This window comes from Pygoscelis adeliae, unplaced genomic scaffold, assembly GCF_000699105.1.
Source record: "Pygoscelis adeliae isolate BGI_AS28 unplaced genomic scaffold, ASM69910v1 Scaffold156, whole genome shotgun sequence".
Lineage (NCBI taxonomy): Eukaryota > Metazoa > Chordata > Aves > Sphenisciformes > Spheniscidae > Pygoscelis > Pygoscelis adeliae.
Window position 1 is genome coordinate 874,940 of NW_008825016.1, and position 17,114 is coordinate 892,053.

Below are 17,114 nucleotides of genomic sequence, written 5' to 3' on the forward strand. Positions count from 1 at the left end.
ACTTGATAATATGTTGCCCAGAGTAGAGTGCTTTCTTTTTCTGGCAGATTCTGACCAAGATAAAATGAGTCACTGAATGTATTGAGTTACTGAATCACCTTAAGTTCACCTGCAGTGCAAATACACCTGAATGGTCAGTTTAAGATTATCCTGTTTCAGGTACCCCCCTCCTTTGGCAATTGCTGTCTCCTCCTGCTGTGAATTTCTCTCTTCCTGTTAAGCACACTTGCAAGACGACACTTCGTAATTTCACACGCTGCCATACTTTTTAAGCACTATAAAAATGCAAAGTTCCTGAGGTTCTCTAATAAAAGTGTTATCAGTTAGCAGAAAAATTGGCAGTGGTGTATTTTCCCATGGCTAGCAAAAGACAACAGAATATTATACAGATTGCTAACCAAAGCTATAATATTCATTAGTTAACTCTCCCTTTCACACTTCTTCCCCATTTGTGGTGACCTTTTGAGCTGGAAGAGGGCGTTGTTAGCATGGCAGTAAACTGGAGAGCAGAGAGATTATACATCACTGGTCTTATTAAATGCTTTGTGAATGGTCACTTGACGTGGTTTTGCCACTCGTAGCCTGTGTGTCCCTGATTACAGACAAATATGCAGCTGGGAAGTAAATGCTTCTGCTGCTTATCTTGTGCCATCAGGAACTCCTCAGATAGCTTCTGATGGCTTAACAAATTGAACTGAGTCACCAGAGAGGACCAGAGCTGTCACAGGAGAGGCGCTGGACTAATTTTCTGGGATCGAGAGAGAGGGGAGTGGGAAGGACGGAGAAGTAGATGAGACCTTCCCCTTTTGACAACAATGACCCATTACATCAGCTCACCTGCTCAAGGGACTGCAGCACTGAATCACACACAAGGCCCTTGGGTCCTGCTTGCTGCTGGCACCAGTATGCCTTTGCCATGTGGGCTGATGAGTGACATAACTCAAAACATCATCCTTTGTTTTATACAGTATGAATAGGGACAGAGACACAGCCCTAATGAATGCCTTGAGAGAGGTCTTTACGAAAGACCTTGCTGGTCATAAATCCAGATTCAAAAGAGTCAGGATACATTAATCTTTTTGCAGTGGATAAGAACAGTCTTAAAGTTTAGGAGGGCTTTACCCAGTGCTAGTAGGAAACTCTGTCTCTTTATTCAGACTTACTTACTGGCTTGGAGTTTCAGGATGATTTTAAAAGATGTATGGGGCGATGACATTTGGCAGCAGCCAATCTGTAACAAAGCACCAGTATGGGTTAAGACAAATGAGTTAACCTACTTACTCCATGTGACCTCTGAGTGTAAAAATAGATCATTCCATTCACTTGCAAGGAATAGAGACATGCTTAAGAGAATGGTGACTAAAGTACTCCTCTCTACACAGAGTAGCTGCCTGAAAAAGTGCGGAGTGGGAGTTCTCTTCACCTCTCTTGCTAGCTCAGTGTGTACTGGATGCTCCTTTGCTGCCTGCCTGTATGAGTCATGTCTGATTTGCATGAGGTGCCAACAGACAAGGGACTAGCCTTTGCCAGACCTTTTCTTTTTTTCCCTTGGGCTGACTCAGTGCCTCTCTGGCAGCTGTGCAAATGCAGAGTCACTCTGTGGCCATATGAGCAAAGAAAAAAGCTCCCTGAGGTCTCAGTTGCACGATGTCAACATCAGCAAAGCACATGACCTTACTCACTGAGATTCTGAATCAGGCACTCCAGACACGTCAATCACAGGCATCGGATATGCTCTTACTAAATACCCAGATTAAGCCATGGCTGTTGAATATACATGCTTGACAGCCTGCCTTCCCTCTAGCTCTGTGGCTGAGAAGGCTGTGGGACACAGCTCAAACCTTTTAGTAGGAGAGGCAAAACACTTCATACAATAGGGTTTGGGGTTTCACCGTGGACAGGATGCTGTAATATAGGGGTCTGGGTGCAGCTGAGTGCTTTGTGGACCTGCTCCCAAATTCCCTGAGTGTTCCCAGTCTCAGCTCACAGATGGCACACCACAGAGCTGACACCTTATGATGGTGTGGATGTTACCCTGTTCAGCAGACCTCTGCTAGGGTCATTCAAGCAGTGCAGCACAGCACTGTGGTGCAGAAGTGAGGCCTGATGCTGCGCACACAGGTGAGTCATGGAGGAGAAGAAGGGTTTTTTAGGTTGCTTTGCTGACCCTAGTGGACATCTTATGGTATGTCCGTTTTAGCTGGTAATAAAGCCCAATAGAAGCATGTCTCTGGGGTAAAAGAGTTAGAACCAAAGACCTGGTGTCCACACAGTACATGCTTTGAGGGTTTTACTTCTGCATAGTTCTACTCCAGTCCCATGGACTCAATGCCATTTGCAGCTGCAGCACATCTTCAGATTTGGTTTAATCCCAAAGGAATCCAGTTTACACACTCTGTTGGCCTTCAAGATACCACAGAGCTCCATGGATTTTGGTGCCAGTTATGCCTTTCTCAGTCTGTTGCTGATAGTTGTCATTAGATAAAGGTTGGTTTTGTTATTTGGTATCTTATCTCTCGTCTTAAAGGACAGGTTCCTCTTCTAACAGCAACAGCTGCTGAAAGACCTGCATTTCTACTCCAGATGTGGAGTTCTCCATTGCTGTAGGTATAACTTGGAAATCCATCTGTAAGCAATTCCATGCAAGATATATTTAAAGAGACTGTTGCACATTCTTGAAAATCATCTATCCTGCATTTGTGTAAATAGTATGAGCAGGAAGAGTGCTGCAAACCCCATTTTTAAAAAGCACAATATCTAGGAAATACTGTCTGCTAAGTTTTAAAGAGCTACATAATAAAATATGTAATTGCCTAACTACCTTACTGGAGTATTATTTACAAAAAGAAAATCTGTTTTCCTCTTTTACAGAAAGCAAGATGACTCTTAAAGAAAATGTCTCAGAATATCAACCAAAATTGATAAAGAAAATCATGCTTACTTTGTCCTGGATCCTAGCATTGTTTGTCAGTGGGGCAGAAGTTAGAGAGATTAACTTGCCAGGTAAGAGTCTGCTTTGGGGAGGTTTGGTGTTCGTGGTGCTTTCTGACAGCTGAGAAAAGTGGATCTGCATTTTGCCATGCCTTCATGAGTTTTTCCTGCACCTGTTCATGCTTGTGTCAGGCAAACAGCTGTTTCTAGCTTTTTAAGTATCGTTAATACAGTTTACCCTAAATAGGATTCAAAATTCAGTTCCCTAATGAAAAGAAAAGGGCAAACGTAAAGGAGAATTTCTGAGAACCGAATGGAGCAAATGAATTGCTTCTGTGACTCCTTGAAGTCTCCAGCCGCTGGTCCAAGCCTGACGAGGGGAAGGAGAAAGAGAAAGGCAGGGTGAGACCAATATATCAAAGTCTTCCACCCACACAGTCTATCTGGAGGAGCTTGATCCAATCCAGTTCACAGAGAGAAACTGAAATTGTGAAGAGTCTCCCAGGTGGGCAGGCGAGGAACCGAAGATTTCACGCCCTTCCTTGTGCTGAAGTGAAATCCTACCATACTTTCAAGGATTACCACATCCTGATTGGGAGGAGGGGTTACGCAGCAAGGTCGGTCAGCCTTCAGAGAATTTGGGGTTAGGACGGGTGACCACAGCTTTCAGAATCCAAACATTTGTTTAATTTTAGTGACAGTAACTGAAACATAAGAGGGGAAAGATTTGAAAGCAGTAAGACAATAATGCCTGTGAATCTTATCCTAAATAGGCAGTGTGGTGGGCAGGCTCTGCTTCTTCAGGTTTATGTCAGTCCCTTCTCCATTAATATGAGGAGAGCTGGAAGAACTGCATCTGCTTTTCTAGAGAGTTGAGGTTTAACAGGTTAGCACCCATGTGAAAATCTTCAGTTCACTAAAAATCTTAAGCTATTTTCTCATTAGGCTTTTGAAAAAGGCCTAATAAACCTTTGGAAACCTTTGAATAAACTTTTGAGAACATTGGCAAATTCCATGTTTAAGGAAATCAATTCTCTATTAGCCCAGCATCTGGTCACGTAAAAAATTATTTAACACAAAGAAAGGTAAAGTAGTATTTCTGTAGTACTCCTTATTTTTTTTTTTTTTAAACGTGATGACTGTGTGTTCTTTCAGGTGGTACTGATATCTTGTTGTCCTGCTTTTCAGGATGTTCCCATGCTGAACCTCAAATATGGTATCGTGCAATTAGTGATGAGGAGTTTGTTTTACAATGCGCTTTACCAGATAGAGATGCTACCCACATTTATAACAACTCACTTCTAAAACAACATAAGGTGAAATGGTTCTGGCGTCAGAAAGATAAAGAGCCACTGAAGGCTATCAAGGAAAGCTCTAATCCTGCTCTCCAAGGGAATGCACTTTGGTTTAAACCAGTAAGGGACAGTGCTTCCGGAGTATACATCTGTATGATACGGTATGTAATGGAGCAAAAGGCTTATACTTCTGTAAAAAAATTAATCGTTTTATTTTGTTTTGTGTATTAGATGTTTAACTTTTTTCTGCATCACTCAGGGAAAAAATCCCATGTCTCAAAATTGTTTTGGAAGTTCAAACAAAGAAGGCGGCAAAATGTTCAGGTTATGACACAAATGTGCTGTATCTTCTTGCTGGCAGTGGGAATTCAATAACTTGTCCTGGGACAAAATGCTACAGCCATATAGAAAAGCCAGATGTAAAATGGTACAAGGTAAGAGTCACTCTCTTGAGCATTCAAAAAAGCTCAGTGGAGGTATAGCTTTAGGTCTAGTTAATGCTTATGTGCCATAGGTTCTTGAACTCTTCTTTGGCAGACGATGCAGCCTGAGAAATTCAACCCAAAAGTAGAATCTTGAATTGCCATATATCAAGTCTGTAAGTAAGAGTTTTGAAGAAATTTGCCATGCCCAAAATATTATCCCCTGAAATAGAAGCCTAGAAATGCTTTCTCTTCAGCTAAGAATTTGAAGTAATTGAGAATCAAAATAGGTTCTTTACAAAACTGACACATGATTGAAATGTAAATTTTTAAGTTTTGTTTTGGCATTTTAAATTCTGAAAATATCAAATATACCAAAGAAAAAGTGGCTTTGTTAGAAACAAAATTCTTTTAAGATTAATGTTTCAAATTGTTCTTTCCAAGACTCCTGTTTTTAATGAAGCACCATTCCACTGAAACATTATTGACTTATTCTTTTTCAAATTACTGCTAAAATACTTTCAAGCTAAAATTTATTCCTATTGTGTTTGCAAGGATTGTAATATACCGTCTAAACCTGTATAAATGAGTAAATGAAAATGACTGAAATTTCAATTGTGCATTTTACTACCTGGTATTATTTACATTATTTTTTCTATCAAGTAGAATTATGATCTAGTCAAAGTTACTCTCCATTTACTTTCAAACTTTAAATGAGGTATATCTTTACCCACATTTTGATCTGAAGCCCACTGAATTTAAGGAGATTCTTTCCATTTTGCATTAGTGGATTTTTTTCAGGAATTTGATTTAAGGAAAATTCTTAGTGGTTTTAAATACACTAAGCTGAAAAATAGGGGTGCTTTTAAAAAATAGTCAGTTTTCATCCTTTTAAAAGTAGTGACAGTGTTGCCAATCTCAGACAATCCAAAATCATGATTTACTTCTTATAAAAGAACATGAAAATGTTTTCAAAATAATTTATTTACAAAATAAAAAATACCCAGTCCATCAAAAAAGTGATCCTTTTCTTTGCTCTTTAGTAATAGGAGTTTAATTTAGATTAGGTTCATGATTTCACATTTCTCTCAGCAACCACAAATTTTAAATCATTTTTTAAAAAGACAATGGTATTCACGTATAGATATTCACATATAGACCACAGTTTTTTAATATAACTGACACATGTCCTCAGACTCCTAATAAATCTTTTTTTGGGCTTCAGTGGAAAGAGTTTGGCTTAGCCCTACTGCCATGGAAATCCTATCCAAATATCTTAAAATATAATTTAATAGCAGCCACACAACGGAAAAAAGGACATCTAATTCCTCGATATTCTTTTCTTTTCATTAGGATGGTCATCAGATAAAACATAGGAAAAGCAGACAAAGCCGAAAGCTTAAGCGTAATGAAATCTACTTGAATCCAACCTATGGCAAAGATGCTGGAATATATGTGTGTGATTACACTCTATATGACAACACTACCAAGTGGACAATGAGAACAGCGGTAACAGTAGAAGTCATTGGTGAGTAATATAATAACTCAAATATAACAACTCAGAATAAACTACCTGAAGTAAAGTATGTTTCCTCTATTAATTCCTACGCTATTTATGTCTTTTGTTCAGGCTCTTGTTCTGAAAACCCCATAAAATGAATTAGCCACACAATCGTTAAAATCCTCTTCCAAGTATTCTGAGGACATCTTGGGACATTGACTAGAACCTTCAATGTTCAGTAATAACATGTAGCATACAATGCCATCATTTTCAAGATATAATTCCACCTTGGATTTATTGTAGTTCCTAAGAGTGGGGATCAAATCTACAAAAGGATTTAGACCTCTTGATCTGGGAGTAGAATTTATGAAACTCCAACTGGTGCCAATGTTCTCCATGTACTGTATGGGGAGTGTTAGGAAGATATTCTCATACTAGAAGGAAGGAGTGCTAATCCTGCATGGGAAATGTGGACAAAAGCAGCGTATCTCAATCTATCTCTGTCCCTGAAGTAGAGGCTTATGTGAAAGTAGGAGTTAGATAAAAAAATCGTTCCTTGTGGCATGGAGGAGAACTTCATTTTTTTCACTTGACAATGATGAGGAAGGTGATGTTGGTGGGATCACTGCCCGTCTTCCACATTACTTTTTAACAGCAGAGGAAAGAGGAGACCTGTGAGCAATCTAACAAACAAGCTGTTTGTTGTTGCATATGCTGTTTGGGGGAAAGCATCACTGCCTGCATGACCTGTTCTTTTAGGCTTTGTGTGGTTTACTAAATAAAACTGGCTAGAACTCTATGGCACAGTGATATAGCACGGATTTATATTCTCCTTCAAATCATGGCGACGTTTTCCGTAATACTTACTGTCCTCTGCTGCCCTTCAGGCAAAGCCCAGATACTGCCTGGCAGAGTGCTGCTGGACAACATCAGCACTGTGCAAGGGAGCACGCTAGCAACTCAGGATCAGGAACGAGGGAGACTCTGTGTAGTTTGCTAAAAGAGAGATGTGGTTATGCTTTTCTCCAGACTTCTGTCGTTGAGTGCTGTAGGACACTTGTCAGACACTGCAGTCACTCCAGTCAATCACGGGTCGCAGAGGAAAGCATGGCTACATCTGTTCTACATCCTCAGCTGGATGGACCCAGTACAGCTGTTTCTGTATGACAGTGGCACAGGACTTATTCTCAGCATCCTGGTGGAAAGTGGGCCACTCTGTGGAAGGGAGATCAAGATTTAGGGAGCGAAAGAAAGGTGTCAGGTGAGGCAACCTGGTTCTATGGTCTAGTGAGGGCAGCACTCCTGAAATTCCATGGTCTAGTGAGGACAGCACTCCTCTGAAATAGCTGGTCCAAAAAAGGACCTGCAGATGTTTGTTGCATTTGGTACTAAGAAGTCATGGGAAAAATATATATACCCCATCAGGACAGGGCCTGGAAACCACATCTCACCAACTTTTGAGACCTTTATGTGCTGGATTACAAAGTCTGGTGCTTTTTCACTCTTCTCTCTGCCTATATTCCCATGATATTTACCCAGCAGGCATGGACAGCTCTGCTTTTATTCTGATCTGGCTGAACCTGAGCTAACGCACTGTGCTTCTCAGTTCTTTTCCCTCACTTAAAGAGGGAAGAGAACACTTGAAAGGTGCCATATACAAATATACTTCCCCTGAATCTTACATACATTTCTCTGCTGTGGCTTGATTATAAAAAAAAAAAGGTGTCGTGTGTCACCATTTCCTGCAGCATGGGACTTTCCTAGAATATCAGAGCTGTGGGGTTTAGGCCCTTCCGGCTGTTTTTCTGGAGCCTGGGTAATTGCTTAGTAGATTGTATGAACTGTGGGTGTCATTATTTGTGCCCTTTGGCAGCCCTCGTTTTGAAAAAAACATGGTTATTTTAATGGAAGTACCTGTGCTTGTGAATGGGGTGTGTGTGCTGTACGTGTGCTTACTGGGCATGGAATGGGGTTTGGCAGGGAACTGGTATGAGGATTGCGTCCTTCAGGGGGTTTTGCAAGGGGGGGCCCGCTAATTTCTGAACCCTAAATAACCTTAAGTGCAGGCTAGATGCTGAGCTTCTCAGCTCATGTAAGATGGCAATGCCTCAGAGTAACTGGGATGGCAGGTCTTTAAGTAGCTACATAAGTTTTGTGGTCAAAACTCCCTTATCTGTGCACTCTCAAACACCTCAACAACTGTAAATCATCCTCTTGGACTTAGGTGTCCAAATGCCACCCAACATTCAAAAAAGAAAATTCTGAAAGACATTTTCTCTGGTCTTCTGCACTGATGATAGCATTACAGTTATTAACAGTATTCCTGTCAATTGCAGCAAAAACCACTATCCATCCACCAAACTTCTTGTATCCCAATGGTGTGGTGATCCTTGAAGCAGAGCTTGGTAAGTTTCGATTCATCATCTGAAAGTGAAAGAAGAAGTTTAAATGAGGTATTGACAGATAACGATAGATCTTGATAAAGCAAAACAGCTTTGCTTTCTAGGAGTATGAGAATTTTATGTAAAATGTAGCTTTTTTCTTTATATATATCTTTGTGGATATTAAAGGAAGCATCGTGTTATACAGATCCCAGGCTATTTAAGAGAAGAATATTCTGGTGACCTCCATGCATGGTTTTCCTGTGCTAATTTGTTCCAGGAAAGCCACTTGAATTGGAATGCCGTGTACAGTTTGGGTTTGAAAGAGTTTCTTCGATGAGGGTAACATGGAAAAGAAACAACAAAGAAAATATAAATGAGAAATTGAATCAGGAAACAAGGTAAGAAAAAACCAGTAGTCTGATTACTACTACAGTCAGCAACTGTACAAATCCTTCTACAATAGCTTTAATGAATACATTTTACTGAAAGAAACTCAGAAAGCTCTGTTTTTCAACATATTATGTCCATAAGTGTCTGACAGGCACATGCACTTCACATACAGAAGCACATACTGATGGCCATAAAGTCAAGAACTCCAACTTTCTGTGCAATCTTAACTCTTTTTCCTAAGGCTTTAGCTCAGGGACAGCTTCAACATGAATGGAGCTTGGTTGCCTGTGCCCACATCAGCTGTTTTCAAGTGTTCCTTCTGTTGTGCCTTACTAGCAACTCACACAATCTGTCTTTGGAAGCTGTCTCCAAGGTGGGGATAAACCAGATCTGGTTTATATAAAACAGTACTGTGGACATTGAAAGGAGTTTGGGTACCTCAGACGTTGGGGTGTGTTTATTGAGTCAGTCTGAGGACTCGCAGCACTGAATTTCAGGACACTGAATTTCAGCCATTTTCCCTGGCAAGAATTACCAGACCCTGCAGAGGAGCAATGTGTGTGGGATAGGTTTCCTGTGACCTGGGGACAACCCAAATAGTCACCATACTTCCCTTTCCTTCCTGTACTTCCCTGTCTGTCACGTCGCTTAACGTGTCCAACTTGGGCAAGAAACATAGTGGAGGCAACATAGACAAGTGTGTCTTTCACTACACAGTCCTGAGTCATCTTCATGGGAAAACTTTTCTGTACGCTGGGGGAAGGAAAAGCCCTGCTGTCACTGCTAAAATTAAGTTCTTAATAGGAGTCATATGGGAAAAAATAACAAATGATGATACCACACACACACATGGACACGCACACACACATTCATTCATGAGGTAGATTGGAAATTGGATTTTCCTAACTTATGAATGTTTAGCTTTGTAATGTTCTTCTTACCAAGTTTTTAGCTTTTTGCATGCATACAATTGCTGTTTGTTTATTTTTTAAAAACCCAAATGAATAAAGCATTCCCAACAGACTTTCAGTACAGGTTGAATCCTTGCCCATGCTCACACCTGTGTATCTTGAGTTAGCAGAGGTAGGGCCATGGTAGACTGTCATTTTGCAGTGGCATGATGTGAGGTGCCTTCGGGACCACCCAGAGACGCCTGTACTTGTGGCTTTCAAAGAGAAATGCTGAGACGCAGAAACCCTGGGTGTTCTCGAGTGGTTGCAGACGCAGATCTGTTCCTCACAACCCTCACTCAGCCCCAAAGGGATTCCTCTGTTACATCTTCATTTCCTATACTTCCGTCCCTTGTATCTGTCTTACTCTGTTTGCCTATCCTGTCCTTGGGCTTTTCACCCCTGTGCAAGAGGCTGTGCTGCTCAGTCTTTTTGCCCAGCTAGTCCTCTCTTAGGGCTCCTTTTTGAAGTTTCATTTCCCTGCATTTTCCCTGGGGGATTTTTTTACATCTTAGAAAAACAGAAATAATCTTATAGAAGTCAAAGGGGACTATATATTTAAAACTAGGCAAGTGCTTAAGTATTTTGCTGAGTTGATGAATTAAGAATAAACCTTTCAGTCTGCAGACTTTTGATGTTAGTATTTTCTTACAATGTAAATCCAAATGGAAGTTCCAAACCAGAATATTGCATTGCTGTTAAAGGTTCAAGCTGAATGTTAAGAAGTTGCAAGCTCCTCTTTCTTTGTATTTAAGACATTTGGAGATTGTGTGGATGAACAGCAAAGGTATAATGCAAATACATATTTTTTTCTCTTTAGTGTTTGTCCAAAAGGTTTAAGGGGGCACACACTTCTTCATGTTGCGAAACTGAAAGAAGTTACCGAAAGGGACCTCAGAAGCAACTTCACGTGCTTTGCTGAGAATTCGGTGGGGAACGCCACTGCTGTGATCCAGCTGAAAAGAAAGCAGAGAGGTAAAACTATCGATGGATGACTATTTGCCCTTGAAGACACATTTTGATTTACTCACTGCTGCAAATTTATTCCCCATTGACACTGGCTTTTTAGCCAGCTGCAGAAGTTTCTTGAAGCTGGATGGGAAAAGTTTGATTTGTCAGATGTCTAGAAAGGCACATTATTCTGAGGACTACTCAGAAGGACGGGGGTATCTGGGGACTTACTGCACGCAGGTGGGCCAAGCGGGAGCTGGAGAGTAACTGGGAGGAAGAGGAGAGTAGCATCTCTGAACACTAATAGGCGGTCTACTAAACTGAGGCAGAGTGGCTGCTGAAAGCAATAGTATTCCTTGATTTTCATAGGACATTTCTGTTTGTTTCCCCAGTCCTTAGCGTGCATGTTTCTGAGAAGTTACCATAACTGATATGAATGTGGCAGCCTTTCAAGCAAAGGCCAAAACCAGAATCAGTGTGGAAATTAAACCATTGAACCATAGTTCACAGTGGAGATTCATCACTGGAGTGGCACAGGAAGTCTCCAGCAGGGCACTGTGTGCAGCTATGTGTGTTCTGATGTGACTTTTCCATCTCAAGCGATGACTACTTTCAGCCCTGCTAAGTGTACCACAGACTGTTTGATCTGTGCCTTCCATCACAGATTGGCTTTTCATACCATCACAGACATACCATTCAAAAAAGGTCCCCGATGGTAGACTGAAACTCCATGTTGAGGTTTGTAACTAATTGCTGACTTCCCTAGAGTTTGCCAGCGGGGCAAGAATGAAGATAGTGAGATGGTTTGCCCCCATTTCTGGACTGAGTTTTTCATCTAAGTATCAACATTATTTTGGAAAGCCTGAGTTATGATAGACCCTTTTCTTTCTACAGTGTTTCTCTTATACATACTATGCAGTGCCATTTCTACTCTATTTGCATTCCTTTTGTGCACTGCCTTTGTTTACCAGCACTGGATTGAAATAGTGCTGATGTACCGAAGTTACCTGGTCCACAACGAAACTACAGGAGGTAAGAAACATGGTATAATATTAATTTTCTCCAGTTTTTCTACTGCCTTTTGCCATGTGGGTTAATCTGGTGTGAATTAACCATTCAGTTAAATTATCTTAATGACCGTGTTCTCTTTGAGCCAATACAAAGGCTGCTAAAGCTAGCAAGATGCTCAGTGGATTCAGATGGAAAAAAATGGTGGAGGAAATACCTAACACCAACTGAAATGTCACAGTTAGCCTTTTACAATATCCCTAATTTACCCATGGAAGTAAATTAGGGATAGGAAGAGTAGGAAGTTGAATTTTGGCAGTCCCTTTGCAGGGAATAATAGAGCATCTCCAACATTTTAACCTCATTCTCCTAAAGGGTTCAACAGAACCTGTGGACAAGAATCAAATGTCCTTGCAGAACTAAGTGAAGGACTCCAGAATCTATTGTATTTTTCATTTGAAGCCAAATAATTTTTCAGAAGAATAAACAAAGGAGAGAAATAAGATGATACAGGGCAACAACTGAGTAGTGTACGTTTGGGAAATATTCATATTTCCTTTCTAAAAATTATGTTGACCATCTTGACATTTACAGCAGAGTGATAAGCTTCCGATATTTCAAATCTCCGTAGTAGCATTGCCCCATCATCTCAGCTAAAATGGGCCTCCAACATAGTAGGCAGTGTAAAAATGACAGTGCCTACTTCAAAGAATTTAACATACAATTTTCTTACCTGGGTTGAAAGAAATCTGATAGTATGCACCCAAGGAAATTTTTCTAAAAATTCTTGAATCTTGATGCAGCTTGAGATATAGGTGTCTGAGTCTGCTTTTGTGTTTGCAAGTGTATATGTAGATATACATGAGTGTGAAATAACTGTATCTAGGTATCTATAAATACATATGCAATGAGACAATTAACTGCCCTTTGGAAAGTATTTTTGTGAGCCCTAAGGCAGCTGGCAAAAGCGATTTGGGAAATCACTCAAAATTTCCCCTCTATTTGGTAACAAATTGATTTAAGAACCTCTGGAAAGTCCCCTTAGAGCTCACCCTGTATGTCAGTAGGACAGAGACAGACCTGCCAAGATTTATGCACTGAAGTTGGAGACACCGTTAGGTTCCACTGTGGCAACCTGTGTCCTGCTCCCTGACTCTCATGTACCACATGCACACAGCACCATTTGCAGCGTAGGGGCATGGAGTGTGCAGACCAACTATGCCTACCCAGATGGTTTTCTGCCTAAGGTGATTTGCCATAAAATGTGTTCTCACCTGTAAGTCTATGTCCTTCTCACTTCATAGTGGATGCATATCAAGTCACCTGAGGTCTGAAAGGGTTTGCTCATATAGCAGCAAAGCAGCAGTTATGACTTAATTTTGCCGTTTCTTCCTTCCCATCATTTCTTCTCTTCCATCCCTCTTAGTACATAATCAGAGAATTGCAGAATCCCACAGGGTCGGAAGGGAGTCATCTGGGAGTCGTCTGATCCCACACCCTGCTCAAAGCAGAGCCAACCTAGGCCAGGTTGCTCAGGAACTTGTGGCTAGAGAATCCACAACCTCTCTGGACAACGTGCTCCAGTGTTTGACCACTCTCACAGTGCAAACTTTTTCACTAACATCTAATGAGAATTTCCTGTGTTGCATCTTGTGTCTGTTGCTTCTTCTCCTATCACTGTGCATCTCAGAGAAGAATCTGTCTCCATCCTCTCCGTATGCTCCCATTTGGTAGTTGAAGACAGCAGTAAGGTCACCTTTTTTCTCATGCCTCTCTAACCCTCCTTAGCCAATTCAGATATACCTCTTAAAAATCTTGCCTGCTTCCACAAGGAGAAAGAAACAATGCAGAAGTTGGCATACTAACATTTATAGATAGCCTATGCTGTCACGTCGCTTAACTCGGGTATTCTTCATTTAAGATGCCCTTTGGGCATCTTAAATGTTTGTGCCAAAAGTTCCTCAGGTTGTAACTGTCCTTCTGTACAATTCTAGGGAAAAAAAAATCCTAGTGCTGCTTACTGTGTATGTGTCTTTAACTTGCTATTGTAACAGTAGTGTTATAAAGGAAAATGGCGATGTATTTATTAATGGTCATTGTCTAATAAGATTGCAGTGACCTCTGTGGGTGAAATGAGGAATAGCTGGCTTGTGGTGCAATTTATTGTCATTTAAAAACAGTTTCAAAGGAGCTTCAATTCAGAGTGTAGTTGTCTAATTATATGCTTGGCCTCCGAACCTAATCTGCACACCTATGTTTTGTTTGATGTTTTGATGACATACTTTCTGCTACGTGCTGGTTCTGAATGTAGCTGTTCAACCCCAGCTCATGCATGTCATTAGTTTTCCATGTGTATTTCCTCAGCTCCCTGGAATCCATATGGGCTCTTCTAAATCCTGTGGGAACCTGTAGGATCTAGCTCAGGTTTGTGATCCTAATCTTACACCTAAGGATAGAAATCAGGAGGTTAACACTGAGGCAGGGGGTGATACTCAACACCATTACTTAGGTGTCTGTGCTGGAGGTAGGTGTCTCAGTTCCCGTGCAGTGAAGATGTAGTCAATACGGTGAAATCTAGAGAGCTTCTCAGCTCGCCCTGCAGCAGCACCCTGCAGTAGGACTCTACACTAAACAGCTGAATTTCTTTCTGGTTTCTATTAACTGTATTGACATGTGATACAATTCAGCCGATTGAACATAGGTGTCTGATGTCATTTGTACTGCCTGAGGATGTCCTGCCATTCCAAACGATTTGAGTGTCCAATAGTTCCCATGTCAAATTTGGCGGTCCCATCAACCTTAGCACACCTTAAATGGCATCAAGCAACAACATAGGGGGAACCGGACTGAGTCCGCTGTGCCTTTTGCTTTCACCAGCAATTCCTTTTGTTTTGCTTCCTCCTCCCTCAAGTGTAGTTCAAATTTTATTTAGCAAATAGATAAGATTTGTTTGTAGTTAAGAATGGGCCTAATTCAGGTCATTGGTACCAGGGTGTTTCAAAGCTGAGAAAAGTTCTTTATATATTTTTCATCTGCACCTCACAAACATATTCTTTTAATGAGACTGAAACAAAGTTCAGGAACTGGTCAGGGCTCAGCGTCTGAGCTGATATTTAGATCAGACTTGGGCTTTGCTACTTGCACAAGTCTCTCTGAATACAAACATAACAGTGTATGAAAACAGCACATCTTCTGCAAGCAACTGATATCTAAGAACATTGTTCCTTTAAAATTCACTATATTTTCAAAGTAGGTTGTGCATTGATGAGTATTTTTGGAATCAGCACTGGGGCAAATGAGAGAAAAGATTGGGAATCATTCCCTACAACACGGATTTTGCCTGGAAGGGGCCAGATCTTCCACTGGTGAAAACTGGACCATGTTTTTGAAAATGCAGAAAAATGCTTGATTTAAACTTCCTTGCACTAGTCATCTGTAGCTTCCTCATTTGCTTTGGTAGTGTATGTCTACAACATTTGCAAGACAGTGAGGAGTAAGGGTTGGCTTTGCATAACTGGATGGCTGTACTTCATGAAGAGGTGATAATTTGAGGTTTGTGTTGTACCTACTTAAATAGATACAAATGGAAACTGAGCATTAAGGAAGAAGCTGAATGCTTCAGACAGACTTGTTAATGTATACAGTGGTACTTACTTCTTTTTTTTAGATGGCAAAGAATTTGATGCATTTGTGTCCTATGCAAAACTAGACCCTTCTGAAAGTGACTCTACCTTAATTAGTGAGGAAAAATTTGCCCTGGAGCTTCTTCCAGATATGCTGGAAAATAAATATGGATACAAGTTATGCATTCTTGAAAGAGATGTTCTTCCAGGAGGAGGTAAGGTCCCTGTGGATGGTAGAAAATCTTCAGTTCTTTAGAAAATTGTTTTTCACTTTCCAAAAAACCTTACGCACCAGATCAGCAAATGGTATATTTTGGTACTGGAGTTTCTGCTCAAATCTCGTCATGTTTTGATCTTTATATCTGGCCCCTGCACCTGAGGCACACACACGTCTGAGTGTGGTCGCTGGGGAGCTACTAGGCTGAGACAAAGCTTCTTGTCCAAGAATTTCTTTGCAAGCAGACTCCATTCCCTGAAAAGAAGACCCCAAATATTTCAGTAATTAACTTTCTGAGCAACTTTATTCAGTTCTACCTGCAGTAATTAGAAAGCCCTCAGTACCTGTCCCTGGGAGAGAAAAAGACAAGTCCAAGTGTCCCTTGAGACCCTCTTTGAGTAGCAACAAAGTTTGTTGAGGTCTCAGCTGTGCCCTCCGCCTCCTGAGCAGCAAGTTGTGTTCTCCAGGCTGTATAAGAACAGCCGCAGTACCCTCTGACAGCAAACACATTTCTAGGGGTTATGTGATTACTCAGCATCCCTATTTCTGGTTTTCCCAATTTCTTGGGTTTAGCTGTTGATAAAGGAACTGATCAGATAAAAAGTCCATTATAGAATGCAGTAACGATCGCCATTTCTTCTCCAGCATACACAGATGAAGTTGTTACAGCTATTAAACAAAGCAGACGAGCAATAATTGTTTTGAGCCCAGCCTACGTCAGTGGACCAAGCATCTTTGAACTGCAGGCAGCAGTGAACTGTGCGTTGGAAGACAAAAAGATCAAACTGGTATTAATAAAGTTCCAGGCTTTCCAAGAGCCAGAGACTTTGCCTCCAGTAGTGAAGAAGGCTCTTCGGATTTTACCAGTCATTACCTGGAAGTCTTCTATTTCTGCTGCTCCAAACAAGAAGTTCTGGAAATATATGCGTTACCACATGCCAGTGAAAACTACTAAGATGTTGGGAAACTGCAGCCTGAAGGGCTTTTTCCAAAGGTTATTCAGTCTAGTATATCGATAGCAGAAATTTCACAGGGGGATGACAGCAGGCTCAGGAATGGCGACGTGATTGTAAAAGACCTTTTCTACATCGGCTGACCGCTGTGGACTGTCACTGCAGTCAGCAATAGCTCACTCCAAAGCAGCGAGAAGGACTGCAGTGTGACAGTGCTGCAGCCCACAGTAAAACTAAGTGGCACTGCACACAACTGTAAATGTGAGCTATCTTTCATAAATTATTACTTTATTATTATTTTTATTATATTTATTATATTCTTTTGCTATGATGTTGAGACATACATGTGAGTGTTTCGTTCTTTGCACTGTATTTCTTCTGGAATATTTTATACTTGTTTTCTAGAAAAAGATTAAAAAAGGGAGCTGCAGAGGAAGCTTGCAGTTTAATTTTCCTGGGCAGTCCAGTGAGACAAATCCAAACTCTTTA

At 40.9% G+C, this 17,114-nt stretch overlaps 1 protein-coding gene across 1 annotated transcript; it reads left to right on the forward strand.

Annotated features, from left to right (window-relative positions):
• Positions 1–790: 790 nt before the first annotated feature.
• On the forward strand, positions 791–16,691 carry IL18RAP (interleukin 18 receptor accessory protein). Its single transcript, XM_009326241.1, has 11 exons — positions 791–930; positions 2,876–3,003; positions 4,120–4,387; positions 4,486–4,660; positions 6,002–6,176; positions 8,486–8,554; positions 8,811–8,931; positions 10,694–10,848; positions 11,719–11,856; positions 15,500–15,670; positions 16,318–16,691. Exons 1-11 carry the CDS (start codon positions 791–793, stop codon positions 16,689–16,691), a joined length of 1,914 nt encoding a protein of 637 aa, XP_009324516.1.
• The last annotated feature ends 423 nt before the right edge of the window (positions 16,692–17,114 follow it).

What these genes read in the sequence shown, in the direction of transcription:
- IL18RAP (XM_009326241.1), top strand. Translation starts at nt 791, where the DNA reads ATGAGACCTTCCCCTTTTGACAACAATGACCCATTACATCAGCTCACC. An exon ending in TTTGCCATGTGGGCTGATGA is followed by an intron (nt 931 to 2,875) that starts GTGACATAACTC and finishes TTTTACAGAAAG; the next exon opens with CAAGATGACTCTTAAAGAAA. An exon ending in CAGATGTAAAATGGTACAAG is followed by an intron (nt 4,661 to 6,001) that starts GTAAGAGTCACT and finishes TCTTTTCATTAG; the next exon opens with GATGGTCATCAGATAAAACA.